The 14,245-nt window shown below is 41.7% G+C and overlaps 1 protein-coding gene across 2 annotated transcripts in view; it reads left to right on the top strand.

Moving 5' to 3' along the window:
* The window catches only part of RAP2A (RAP2A, member of RAS oncogene family), a 52,353-nt gene extending 44,504 nt beyond the window's left edge, over window positions 1-7,849 (top strand). For both annotated transcript variants that reach the window (XM_006879565.1, XM_006879566.1), the window contains one exon: window positions 7,612-7,849. In XM_006879565.1, coding sequence (XP_006879627.1) covers window positions 7,612-7,849 — 238 coding nt within the window. The remainder of the gene's footprint in view (window positions 1-7,611) is intronic.
* Window positions 7,850-14,245: the final 6,396 nt, after the last annotated feature.

Raw genomic sequence — 14,245 nt, 5'->3', positions numbered from 1 at the left:
GGTTTTTATTATTATTGTTATTGTCATCGTTATATATCATCAATACAGACTGAGTTAAGAAAAGGCTGTGGCACCAGATAACGTTATCGCCAACATCAGATGGATCTTGGTCTAAAGCAGAGAGTACAAGAGGGATATTTGTTTCATTGACTAGGCAAAGGCATTTGACTCTGTGGATCACAACAAATTGTGGCTAACCTTGAGAAGAATGGAAATCCAGGGACACTTGATTGTGCTCATGCGAAACCTATACTTGGACCAGGAAGCAGTCCTCAGAACAGAGCAGGGAAAACACTGCATGGTTCAAAATCAGGAAAGGAGTTTGTCAGGGATGCATCCTGTTTCCATACCTGTTCAATCTGTATGTGGAATAGATCATTCAAGAGGCTGGACTGAATGAGGAGGAAAGTGGCATCAGGATTGGAGGGAGGCTCATTAAAAACCTGTGTTACGCAGATGACACATCCCTTCTTGCTAAAACTGAGGAAGGCCTGAAGTGCTTGCTGCAGAAGGTCAGGGATTGTAGTTTTCAGTATGGATTGAAGCTCAACATTAAGAAAACAAAGATTCTCACCACTGGCCAATTGTGAGCACCATGATAGAGGAGAGACTGAGGTTGTTAACAATTTCAGCTTCCTCGGATCCACAGTCAACATTGTTGGAACGAACAGAAATCAAAAGATGAATTGCATTGGGGAAGCCTGCTGTCAGAGTCCTCCCTAAAGTGCTGGAGAGCAATGATGTCAATCTAGAGACCAAGGTACACCTGATCCAGGCTATGGTCTTCACAGTTTCTTGCCCAGCTTCAGAGAGCTCCAGACAATGACTAAGGATGATAAAAGAATTGATTCAAAAGAATTTGAGCTGTGGTGCTGGAGAAGAATATTGTACATATACCATGGACTGCCAAGAGAACAAACAAGCCTCTCCTGGAGAGGGTGAAACCAAGCTGCCTCCTGGAGGCAAGGATTTTGAATCTCCATCTCTCATATTTTGGGCATGTGGCTAGAAGGGAACAGTCCTTGGAGAATGACAGTATGATTGGATGGGTGGAGGGACAGCATAGGAGAGGAAGACCCCTGATGAGATGGACTGACAGAGTAACTGGGGCAATGGGATTAGGTGTGTTGTAGTCAGACTGGCTCAGGATAGAGCAGGGTTCAGAGCTATTGTACACAGGTCTCTTGAGTCATAGGCGACTCTATGACACATAACAACCACCACCAAGTTGGAAGTGACTCATAGCTGACCCTCCAGTGGGTTTTCAGAGGCAATAAAGTGCTTGGTAGGAGATGGCTTATCTTTCTCCCTTGGATTGGCTGGTGGCTTTGAACCACTTTCCCCTTTCTGTTGGTGGTGAAGCTCCTTACCGATTTGGCCACCAGTGTTCCCTCACCCATTGGTTAAGGAGTAAAGATTTCAGCAGACATTGCTGAGGTGGGGAGACCCAGATCAAGCCGTTACACCTACCTCCTCCAATCATCTTCAAAACTGTGCCTGAGTTATACTCCCGGAAAATGCATCTTCCTGTTGCAACACTTTTTAATAAGCTGATTGTTTACTGATAGCTATGTCATTAATTGTTGAGGCTTGTCTCACACTAATATATAATCACTGTGAAGACAGAGAATTCTGTTTGTTTTGCTGTCTGTTGTTGTTGTTAGGTGCCATCGAGTATGACTCATAGCAACCCTCTCAACAACCAATCGGAACTCTAGCCTGTCCTCATCTTCCCGGACACACGTGAGCCTGTTGTGCAGTCATTGTGTCAGTCCCTTTCATTGAGGGTCTTCCTGTCTTTCCTGATCCTCCACCTGCCTGAGCATGATGTCTCTTTGCAAAGATTGGCCTCTCCTAGCAGCATGCCCAAAGTACACGAGAACCTTCCCAGTCTGCCTCCAAGGAGAACTCTGCGTTTTTTTTTTCTTCTCTAAGATACATCTGTTTGTTATTTTGGCAGTCCGTGGGATATTCAGCACTCTTGTCTCAATTCTCATAGGCCTCAATTCTTCTTATGCCAGCCTTATTCACTGCTCAGCCCCCACACACATAGCAAGTGATTTAAAAGACCATGACCTGAGTCAAGTGCACCTTAGCCTTTCTTCAAACTGACATCATTGCTCTTCAGTAATTTGGAGAGGTCCCTGACAGCAGACTTCACAACGTGTGGTCTCCTGATCTCACTAATATGCCCACAGTGCCTAGAATCGTGGCTCGGGTGTGATAAGCTCTTAATAACCATTTGCTAAGTAGCTGAATAAATATGTAAGCTGGTTGCTGTTCCTAGTTGTTGGGAGTGTCAGGCTGTTTTCAGTGTCGTCCTCAGCATTGCACATTGTTAAAAAAGCACCCCAAGTATCTGCGTCTGAGCGGTGCTGCCAGGGAACTGGAACTGCGTTGCTGGGGGAGTCTGCCTCTGCCTCCTCTGCCTGGTGAGTCAGACCGCATGGCAACAGCCCCTCCACTCACCGAGCTCCTTCTGCTCTTCCCAGGAGACGCTGAGGCTTTCCTCTCTGTCTCGGCGTTACTCCTGATCCATACGTTCCCATCCATTGTAAATACTGAAACAGATGAGGGAGAGAGCTGTTTGAGGGAGATCTATGATTGGGTATTATTGTCGTGACAGGAGTCCAAAATGAAGGCTGCACAGTGGAGTGGACTTAGGGGGAGGGATTGCATAACAATGAAAGAATTTTTCTTTTCAAGGAGAAGACTGAGTTGGGGGAAGGGAGTGGGCAGGGAGAAAAGTGCAACAGTGAATGACTGGAAACCGCAAGTCTCTGTACTCTTTCATTAAAATTAATTAAAAAAGTACAATACTAAAAAAAAAATTAAATGTGCTGTTGAATGATGTTTGTAGAGCAGCGCTCGGCGTTCAGCAGTCCCCAGCGTATGTGCTGCTTGTGGGAGGAACCCACAATACCTGCTCAGATGTTAGCACCAGCGAGGAAAAGCTGCTTTGAAATGCTCACGTCCAGCTCGTCTTACAGTTCAAGGAGCTGATGGACTGAAGTTTAGGTTCATTCTCTACATTGGCAGAACTATCCAGAGCCAGGGAGCTCTGGTGGCCTAGTAGTAAGAAGCTGCACTGCAATCTCAAAGGCATGTGGTTCGAATCACCAGCTGCTCTGTGGGAGAAGGATGGGCAGTCTCCTCCCATGTGGTTTACTGCCTCTGAAAACCCGCTGGACAGTCAGCTGTGGGTCAGTTCCGTCTGAGAAGCAAACATCAACAGCATCCTCCTCTGGTCTTTTCTTTAACATGCTGTAGGACCCCAGCAGATCCGGACGGCAGTTCCATCTTGTCTTGCTCGGTTCTGCATTGAATACCAATGATCGAAGGCCAGGGCGTTGTGAAATGACATCAAGGCTATATCATCCATGAAGAGAGCAAAAGGTCACAAAAACTGTCAGCGCAAGGCTTTGCTTATCCATCCTTTTCTCTTGTCTTCCTTAACAAGCATCCAGGTTCTCCACATCTTCAGTTACAGGTCTCCACATGTCAGGGGGTCATCATCTTAACCCCGAGCCACCTATGAATTCTCTTTCCCACAGGAACCATTTTTCTCTTCGGTTCCTATTACTCTGAGGAAAGTGGTTTTGCTTTTCTTTTTCCTCACAACCATCATTCTGTCTACCAGAGCCTTAAAGAAGGACTAGGCTTACACCAGGGGACTGGATTTTTGCTTTATTCTCTCACTTCCCCTCTCCCACATCCTTCCCTCCCTCCCTCCCTTGTTCAGTCTGCCTCAGTCAATCTCAATCTCCCCCCATCCCTTTCTCCCTCTCTCCTCTCCTCTGCCTCCCTCCTATCTCCTCTTCCTCCCTCTTCATTATCTGTCCCCCCTCTCTTCATCATCCTCCCTTCCTCCTCTCTTCCCCCTCTCTTTCTCTTTCCCTCCCTCTTTCTGTCTCTTCTTTCCCTACCTGCATGACATTTTGCTCTTTCTTTCAGTTTGCTTTACTTCTCAAGCTTGGTTTCTCCTCATTGTTGACACTCAGTGGCCTCTGAAGCTATTGTCTCCCATCCATGGACTTAGCAGGCGAGACAAGCCCCCACCACACCCTGCCATTATCTCTGGCTCTTAATGTTTTTCATTGGTTTTTGCCTGTATCTTCTCATTGTGTTTATAGAGCAAACCTGTGCATGAAAAGGGAAGCAAATATTCTTACTGCTTTTCAGCTGACAAGGGGTACAAAAAGGGAAGATGTGAAGGGTAAGGGATTCCAAGTTTTGAAGCCTTTCAGTGGGAAGACTGGAAACCCCTCCTCTACCTGTTGGTTCAGAATCTTCTCTGCTGTCCTGCGCTTTAATGTTAAGAGACACAAAAATGTGCCCTATCTAGAGAACTTGTCCTTCCCTCACAGAGAGCCCCTGGTGGCTTCAAGCTACCACCATCCGTGACCAGCTGAGCATGTAATCCTTACACCACGATGACTCTCTAAAGAATCCCAAAGGGTGTTAAAAAACCTGATGTTAGGGGTTCAGAGCTGTCAGCGTCTCTGAGACAACAACGTAACATACAACGGACAGCTGATCTGTCATCTATCCCTGTTGAGTTCTTTAATGTAAATTGACATTGTCCAAATCCAGTTCCAGAAAAATGATCGTGTAGATAGTCTAGATTTTCTGTTGATTATGTTGTGTTCCCAACTCACCTTTGGTTATTTTCCTGCTTGGGGTTACAGACTGTAGCACCACCTGAAGCACATAGCCCTTGTCTAGGCTGTTCTCAGCCTGAATTGGTCCTGGAGGAAAAAGGGAGACTCTACTGGGAATACAGTTTGTGTTGAAAATTAGGGAGAGTAGATTGTAGGAAGCACAAACTACCCTGCCAGGTACCTGTTTCCCTGGATAAGAAAAGCTCTTTGCATCTGGCCTCAGTCAAGCCTTAACTCTGTCGTTCTCTCTGCTGAGCAACTAGCTGTGTCCAGGCACGGTTATCACTTCAGAATAGTTTCACTGTTTACCTTCTCGATAGATGAGAGATATATTCCCCCTTCAGGGGGATTTAATAGGATATGTTCACACTAAACAAACAAAGAACTGTTAAGACATTGAAAGAAAAATACAGAATGAAAAAGAAATAGATTAGATATTGTTGTTGGTCTTGTTAATGTGCCGTCAAGTTGCCTGCGACTCATAGTGACCCTGTGTACAACAGCCCTAAACTCTACTCTATCTCTTGCCAGTCTTATTGTCTCTACCCTCATTACACCAGTCAATCAATCCATCTCATCGAGGCTCTTCCTCTTCTGCACTGTCCCTCCGCCCTCCCAAGCATGATGTCCCCCTCCAAGGACTGGTCTCTACTTGCACCATGTCCAAAGTATGTCTGACGAAGCTTCAGAATCCTTACCTCCAAGGAGCAGCCTGCTTTAACCCTCTCCAGGACAAACCTGTTCATTCTATTAGCAGTCCATGGTATATTCAGTATTCTTCTCCAACACCCCAGCTCAGAGGCATCAGTTCTCCTGTCATCCCTAGTCATTGTCCAGCTCTCTGATGCATAGCAAGTAATTGCAAAGACTATGGCCTGTATCAGGCGCACCTTAGTCCCCAGACTGACATTGTTGCTCTTCAGTACTTCGGAGAGATCTCTGACAGCAGACTTTTCCCAGAACAATATGTCTTAATTTCCTGGATGCTGGTGCCAAGAGTGTTCATTGTGGAGCCAAGCAAACTGAAGCTATTTATAATCTCAATCTCTTCACCATCTATCATGATGCTGCCAATCATCCCAGTGGTGAGAATCTTCATTTTCTTGATGTTAAGCTTCAATCCATATAGGAGGCTGCAGTCCTTGACCTTCTGCACAGCAAGCACTTCAGGTCCTCTTCAGTTTCAGCAAGCAGGGTTGTGTCATCTGCATAACATAGATTGTTGATGAGTCTTCCACCAATCCTGATGCCACACTTCTCCTCATACCATCCCAGATAATCTGTTCTGCATATAGATTGAAAAGGGATGGAGATAGGACACATCCCTGGCGTACACCCTTCCCAGTTTTGAACGATGTTCCCTTGCTCTGTTCTGATGACTGCATCTTGGTTTCTCATTAGCACAATCAAGTGTTCTGGGATTCCCGTTCTTCCAGAGTCAGCCACAGTTTGTTGTGATCTACACAGCCAAACACCTTTGCATAGTTAATGAAACACAGATAGACATTCCTCTTGTACTTCCTGCTTTCAGCCAAGATACATCTAACATTAGCTACAATACCCCTAGTACCACACCATAATATGAGAGTTATTTCTTAGAACATAAATAAGAATATGAAATAAACATACAAAAAAAAATACCATGGATTTTCCCTGCTTGATCATATATGCCCACATGGAGTACTCATATATGGAATCACCTGAATCGAGGATAGACAATAACTCAGGACTTTCATTGTTCTTTCACTGTTTAATTCTACTAGCCTTTAGCCAAACATGTTTACCCATGGAAACCTAGCTAGGAAGAAAAAGAAGAGAGAACATCAAATAAAGACAGTGATTAAAAAGTCATTTATCAGGCTGCAAAAAACAGCGATTGGTTTCTCTCTCAACGGCTAATCTGTTAGTTTTATAAAGAATTAGAATGTTGTTGTCTATGTTTTGCCGTTTTCTCGAATCCTAAGGATTTCCAGTAGCTTTTCCCCAGGAACCATGATTAGTTCTGCAACTATTTATAGAATAGAGTAAAATTGTAAGTTGCTTCTGTACTCTGTAGAACTATTACATGACAAACTGTTAATGCTAAGTTGGGTCTCTTAAGACGTGGGGGGACGGTGTAAACTAATCTTAGCAGAGTAGTTGTCTAAAAAGTAAATACAATTTTCGAGTACACCTAAAAAGGTAAATTGAATTTAAAGAATGTATGAATAAGATATTGAAGATACTTGGAAAAACTCATTAAATGCTGTGACGGAAATCAGCTGATTTCTTTGATGACGCACACAATGTTAGCAGTATTAGCGAAAAAAGGATAACAATCTGAGTCTGCCATGAAGAAATGGCTGGTGGTTGCCTTCCAGAGAATTCACCCATTAAACCCAAAGAATATTATTCTTCCCTAATATACGCATGATTGTCACGAGTTGAAATTCACTTCATAGCACATCATTTGGTTTTGGTTTTGCCTTGTTTTTATAAAAAGATCTTTGAAACGTCTTTACGTAGATGACCAGAAAAGCGGAGCAAATAATCCCTCATGTCACAAAGGAATATTTATTGTACCAAGCCAAAGGTCATATATATAGCCCTGGTGTGTCCACTTGCCGTACTCATCGTTGTTGGGAAGCTGAACACTGTGACACTGATGTGTCAAATGCATTAATGGTTACCCATGGGGGACAGTGTTTGGTGGAGCTCTCCGATTAAAACAAGCTTGGAAGCAGGAGTGGCATCCACTTCTGTAAATAGCTTGCCTCCGGAAACCCTATGAACTTGGAGAAAGGATGAAAGTCACACAAGTGTCAAAGACTCTCCTTCATAGGGTCTCTGTGAGTTGCCTAGGACTCGACAGCACTTAACAACAGTATATCATGGAAAAGCTTTTTCTTTTGCCTTGTTAGTTCTGCCCTGCCTTGTGTAATATGTGTGTGTTTGGTTTAATCCCTCCTAGGTATGAGAAGGTGCCGGTCATCTTGGTTGGAAACAAAGTGGACCTGGAAAGTGAGAGAGAGGTATCGTCCAACGAAGGCCGAGCCCTCGCAGAAGAGTGGGGTTGCCCCTTCATGGAGACTTCGGCTAAGAGTAAAACCATGGTGGACGAACTCTTTGCGGAAATCGTGAGGCAGATGAACTACGCTGCGCAGCCTGACAAAGATGACCCCTGCTGCTCCGCATGTAACATACAATAGCATTCGAAGACGGCTGTCCCAGACAGGGTCTGCTCAATGCCGTAGGCGACTCGAGCCTCACCTGCTCTTCTGTGGAGTTTGCAGGATGTGTGGTGGGAATCTCGGGTGAAGGACCACCCCGTCTTCAGAACTGAGCACAGATTGCTCGTAGACATCTCCGAGTAACATTTGAGTTCAGCCACTACGGTTTTCACCTGAGTCCTCAGTCCCCTTCACACACCTACAGCTTTGAGGCATAGCCAATTGATCTACAGGGTGACTGCATTCAAAAGCTATGATGGTCTTGCCGCTGAGACAACAGAAGCAACTATTGCAAACATTAAAAGTAATCTGAGGGAGAAACCGGAAGAATGATTATTAAGACTATTGACAATTAAAATATTTTGTCTTCTTTAAAAAAAAATACTACTAAGTAAAAGGAGAGATATTTTCCTATGTGAGTACTGCATTTCAGGAATGGGGATAGTGCTTGTAACCCACGTATTCCGTCAAGTAAGATAATGACAGCTAACACATCAACAGCATTACAGGGAGAGATTCTTTGCTCAGCTGACGTATTTCTGTTTTTCACAAGTGATGTTTAATTGTAGATGTTATTCTAATTTGTGACGCAGAAGTAACTCCTGTATCAGTGCTTGATAGAGAAACAAAAAATTTGAACAGGTTGTGTTAGAAATACAATCTGGCTTGTAGAATGTGTTAAATCACCTGCTTTGCCACAGGATATGGAGGCGCTCAGAGGGGTTGATCAGAATTAAAACCTCTTGTTAACCCAAGCAGGGAAGGTTTTATTTCTCTGCTGAACAAGAAGGAAGCAACTGTGATGAAAAGCAATTGCCTAGCCTTACTAACAAGAAGCATTCTAGTAGATTTACTGTACCATCGTGTAAGGAAAATGAAGCCATGTTGTATCCAGATGTTCCCACTTGCAGAAACCTCACAGGACAGAACAGCTATCTTGCATTTTTATGTTTGTCAAAGCAGCAAATCCTCCTTGCCTTGAAGGGCTACGGTTGTGGTGTGGTCTTTCGGCTAACCTGCTTTTGAAATCAAGTTTGTGCATTCAGAGCTTGAATGCAGGCGTTTCAAAAATCCGAATAACCACGTGAAATGATGTGAGTTCAAAAGTAGAACATAAATTGCCGAGTGGAAGGTAAAGGGACAAAGAGCCTTTTATCTTTAATTTTCCTGGAGAATTATAGAAAGGTTTTCTGAGAACAATTTTGCCCTGATTGCTGGAATGGCAAATAAAGCAAGAGTGAATATTTCGTTTGGTAAAAAGGTGCTCAAGCTCTGACATTTTTTTTTTTTAATTTTCATAGCCGTGAAGTATTTTATCATTTGCATGATGAATGGCACAGGAAATACCCCTTCATAAGTTTTACAAACAAGTGTAGAAAGGTTTCCAGGTAACTTTAGAGTGGAAAATACTGGAGAGAAGACCTTGAGCTGCCTCTCTGGAGATGAATTTGGCCTTTGGAACTGCAGTACCACTGAGCCTGCAATCTGCTTACCACCCCACATTATACTGGTTTCACAGTCTAGTCCAAGTAACGTTTGGTCTTCTCTGTGTATCCGAGACCAGAGTTGTATGTGTGTTCACGTGTGCTTATTGTTCCTATGAATTTGGCACAAGTCAGAGATAAAAGCGTCTACTAAAAACCTCTACTGCAGAGTGTAGAGCATCAGAAAAATGTGGTTTTTCCCTTTTAAGTTATTTAAGGTTTGTTTTTTTTTACCATTTTTACAATCATTTGTAGTAGCCTACATGTTTAGTAGCTGGCGTTAAATTTAGAGGACAGAAAAAAACTTGGGTAGCCCAAACTTTTCATAGATGAGAAAATTGAAGAAATAAGTGGGTAAAAACAGGCTAGTCATTAAAAAAAAAATCTGTGACTTGTACTTTACAGCCTTTGATAGAATTTTTTTACGATTCTCAATTAGGAACCACTTCCTTTGCAGACCAAAATGTTTTAACCAGTTTTATTAAAACAAATTTCAACTGTGAAAGTTGACTTGACTGGAACATGTATGATTTATCTGTTGAAGAAAAAAAAAATTTGTTAGTGAATTTGTTTGAATTTTGAAGCTTCTGATTTCTTCCAGTCTATTCTATTTCTTTCAAAGCTATTTCATAAAAGTTCATACTTCGTAGAAAGTTATGACCACAAAGATCACATACTATGATCATCTGTAAAGATTCTACATTCTTACCTGTAAGGTTGCTATGTCGTTAAGTGCCATCCCCTCTGTTCCAACTCCATAGTGACATTGTACAATAGAAGAAAGGGCCCAGCCCTGCTCCCGTCTCCACACTCATTGCTGTGTTTGAGCCAGGGTTGCAGCCCCTGTATTCATCTCACTGAGGATCTTCCTCTTTTAAGATGATCCCCTGCTTTAACAAGCATGATGTCCTCCATAGACTGGTCCCTTCTGAGAACATATCCAAAGTACATGAGACTACGTTTCCCATCCTCACATTTGGGCTGTTCTTCCTCCAAGACGGGAAGTACGTTCTTCTCAAAGGCCACAGCAGTCTTGACCAATTCCAAGGCACCCTTTCCTTTTTGGTGTTCCTTATTTCACATGCATGGGAGGGTGATTTGTCCAGCTTTCACATGCATATGAGGGGATTGAGAATACCATTGCCTGAGTCAGCATTGATTGTGGATCCAACTAAAACTAAATCCTTGACTGACGGCTTCAGCGTTTCCTCCCTTGTCATGGTGTCGCTTACAGAGTCAGTACATAGACTTAAAACTGTCTGACAAGAGGAAGGTATGACCAAACAAGGGTGTAAGAATATCTAAAGTTTCAAGTTTGAGTTAAAAATGTTTTATGTCACTAATAAGATGGAACGTACTGCCTAACTGTTACTAAGGACCGAATTGGCTGGCGGCACAGCCTTCCACACCGCCTTCATACTGAGCGGCAAAGCATCACAAGCATCACAGTGTAAATCCTCTTGTGCTTTATAACTCAGCGTGAATGAATGAAGTGTGTTTGTGGAGATGTTAATAAAAAAAAGCTTCAGAACAGGATGATGAACTTTGTTGGCACATGAAATAATAGTGGCTACAGAGGGAAGTTAGTGACCTTTGGTCACCATTTCTTTTATGCCCTGATCAGACTATGTAAGTGAAAGTTTTCTAACATGCCTTAAAAAATAATTATGGTTTGATCCAAAGACCTGCTTTTTCTTTAGCTGTTGTCCATACGATTCTGTTTCTGTTTCGTTTTCTTTCTTGCTTTTTAAGCAAAGGCAGCGTTTTCTTGATTTGTTTTCTCCTTTTAATGTTGCCACTTCGTTTTGGTTCTTTAAGCTGTGATAGTGATGGTGACTGAGGCCTTTCAATTTTGTTCCCCTTCTGTAAAACAAGCCAGCATCTAATCAAAAGTATTACATAAAATCTTTCTTAAACTATTGAAAGGTGCTTTGTTGTCTTTTCTCCTTTCCTATGTAGAATTAGAAATGAACTTTTGACTCCAATTGCTACAGTTGCCATCACTTTTCTGTGGTAAAACTACTGATACTTGCTTTTATATATATATATAAAAAAAAAAGTTGCCTAAAGATGTCAGTTTGTTTTCAAGAGTTTTCTAGTGTGAATGTTGTCCATGTTTGTGTAAATAGGAAAGTGTTTTGTTGTTGTTGTTGGGATTTTGTTTTCTTTTGAGTTTTTTTTCTGTTATCTGTAGTCTTGTGTTAGCAGTGGGTAAGCTTTAATTGTCTCCTTAGCTAATCAAATGTTAAAGAGTACCGGGGTCTTGTTTTCATTTGTAAGCGTCATTGTGCATCTGTTAAATCTCAATCGATCAGGGTTTCAGGAATGACTGCAGTGGGTTTTGGAAACAGACTTATCATTATTGATTTGGGGTTTCCCAGAGATAAATATAGTTCACAGTTAATTGTTGTGCTCTAATACAACTGACCATTTAAAATTAAACAACTCCTTATTGTTTTGTAACAATGTCAGTTGTTAAACCATGGCATTTCAATTAAAACAAGAATTTTAGTTATAACCCAATGCAAATTCAACAGTTGTATTTGGAGTTAAATTATTTTAACAAATAAATTTATTTAATGAACTTTTCTCTGGACATTTTGTTTATTTTGAACACACTGGTGAGTGAGATATAGTTAGGGTATACAGAAACAACAACAACAAAAAAGTTGCCATCAAGTGAATACAGTATTTTTCATACAGAAATCTTTAAGGTGAGAATTCACTCTATGAAGAGGAAGATAATTTCTGAATCTTTTAAAAATAATATGAGGAATGTTGTAAAAATCATTCTACATAATAGCCTCTCTCTAGAAATGATGTGTGTGAAGATGGCTAGTTAATTTGCAGGCCTGATGCTAATGTTCACAGAATTGTTCCAGATAATTAGCATTAATTAGCTGTTGCTTCATGTTTCTGCCAGTATCTCTAAAATGTGCCATTGTCCTTTTAGTGATGGCTTGAGGCTGTCTTTTTGTTTTCAAGTCTTGTGGACCCTAAGGTGCCAGAAGCTGGGCGTTAGCTGGCCTGTGGGGCTGTAGGGACTGCTTGTTCTATATGGGGCTCAGTGAACGCTGACAAATGCTGTTAATTGTACACAGCCTTCAGCTGCTCTTCATAACTGAGCCCATTCATTCCCTAAGCCAATTTGAACTATGCTTTTTGGTTATGTTGCCTACAAACTCTGTTGGATTTCCCTGGCAACATTCCATCAGTTTAGAAGCTTCATTGTTTTAGAATACAGTATAAGAATAATTTGAACAAGTATAACAGAAGCACTGTAGACAGAATCCCAAAAATTTAAAGAAAAATGTGCATGTATTTTAATACAATAGATATTTGCTGGTTAGCTTCATAATCTCCTTTGAAATACTGTAAAATATTAAAAGCTGTAAGATTATAATTTTGATTGGGAGACTTTTTCTGTGACAAAAAAACCATTGATATTCAAGTTATGCATTTATTAGTTTAAAAAGTCTATGAATGAAATGGGAGTCCTTGTGGCCTAGTGGTAAAGAGTTATGCTGGCAACCCAAAGGTATGTGGTTCGAATCTGCCAAGTGCACCACGGGAGAAAACTGCCCAGTCTTCTCCCCTGTGATGAACTACCCCTGAAAACCCACTGAAGGACCAGATAGGGGTTGGTTCTGACTGGACAGTACATAACAGCAACATGAATGAAAGTCGAAATAGTTGAATTAATCAGACCAAGTAAATTAAACTCTAGAACCTGTGAAGCAGGGAAAATTCTCACAAACTCTCTGAAACATCTCCTGATTACTTACTTGTTTCTTAAAAAATATCTACACTGCTATAGAAATACTTTAAAAATAAACACTTCATTCGTTAAGTGTTTAATGGTTTTCAACATTCAGTGGTTTTTGTTTTGTTTTTTTAATGAAGGTGTTGAGTTACTCCTTTTCTATTGTTCTTTATTTTTCTGGGACAGTGTCCTTTTAAGTTAGCTTCAGAGAATTTCTGCTCCCTCCCAGACTTTCGCTGGAGGAAAGGCAAAGGACTGCCCAGGAGAAAGACAAAATTCAAGGACCTGTTTCCTGTGCATGGATTACGGAAAAATAAATGGAGTAATACTTGTTTTGATTTATGGGAAAGTTTTATTATTACTTCAGAAACTCAAAAACACCAGAGAGTTCATTGGGGTTTTTTGTATAGTTACTTTACCTTGACAGTATTTTGGATATAGTTTTCTTTTTTACCTTAAAAAAATGAAATACTGGTGAGCTCCGGTGGCCTAGTGGCAAGAAGCTTCACTGCAATCCCAGAGGCACATGGTTCAAATCCACCAGATGCTCTGCTGAAGGAGGGGCAATCTCTTCCTGTACCAGTCAGATCCGATTTGACAGTACACACAAAAAAGTAATAATAAAATAAAAATTAATTTAAAAAATGAGATACTCCTAAAAATATCCCCCCAAAAGCATTCCAATTCCAGCTCCCCCAAAACAACCAGGTTAACACTTTATGTAAAATATCTCAACTATCTTTTCTATCCATATTTACTGTAAAAAAGCGCAGCTCCCGTGAGAGCACTGTTGCCCGACCTCTGCTTCAGCTGGCGTCCTCTGACTCTACAAGGGTGAAAAGTCCCCATCAGCAACATCCGCAGCGCAAACCTGATTCCCATGAAGTCAGACATGCCCCGAGCTCCCCTCATTTCATCTAACACCAGCCAGCTCTCCGAGGACTCTCGCTGCTCTGCTGTGACTCGATCTGCTAATCTGTTGCAGTGGCCACACAGATCTCACAGAACCATACTCACATTTAGGGGGATGGTTTATTAGAGAATTTAACAGGTTCTAATTCAGGTTAGAAAAGGGGCTACCGTTATTCCATCTGGACATCTTTTCAAGTCTATTCCCCAAGCCTTTTG

Source organism: Elephantulus edwardii, unplaced genomic scaffold, assembly GCF_000299155.1.
Source record: "Elephantulus edwardii isolate Elephantulus edwardi_28Jun2011 unplaced genomic scaffold, EleEdw1.0 scaffold00004, whole genome shotgun sequence".
Classification (NCBI taxonomy): domain Eukaryota; kingdom Metazoa; phylum Chordata; class Mammalia; order Macroscelidea; family Macroscelididae; genus Elephantulus; species Elephantulus edwardii.
Note: the sequence above shows the minus strand (reverse complement) of the source record. Positions and strands in the feature narration are given on the sequence as shown.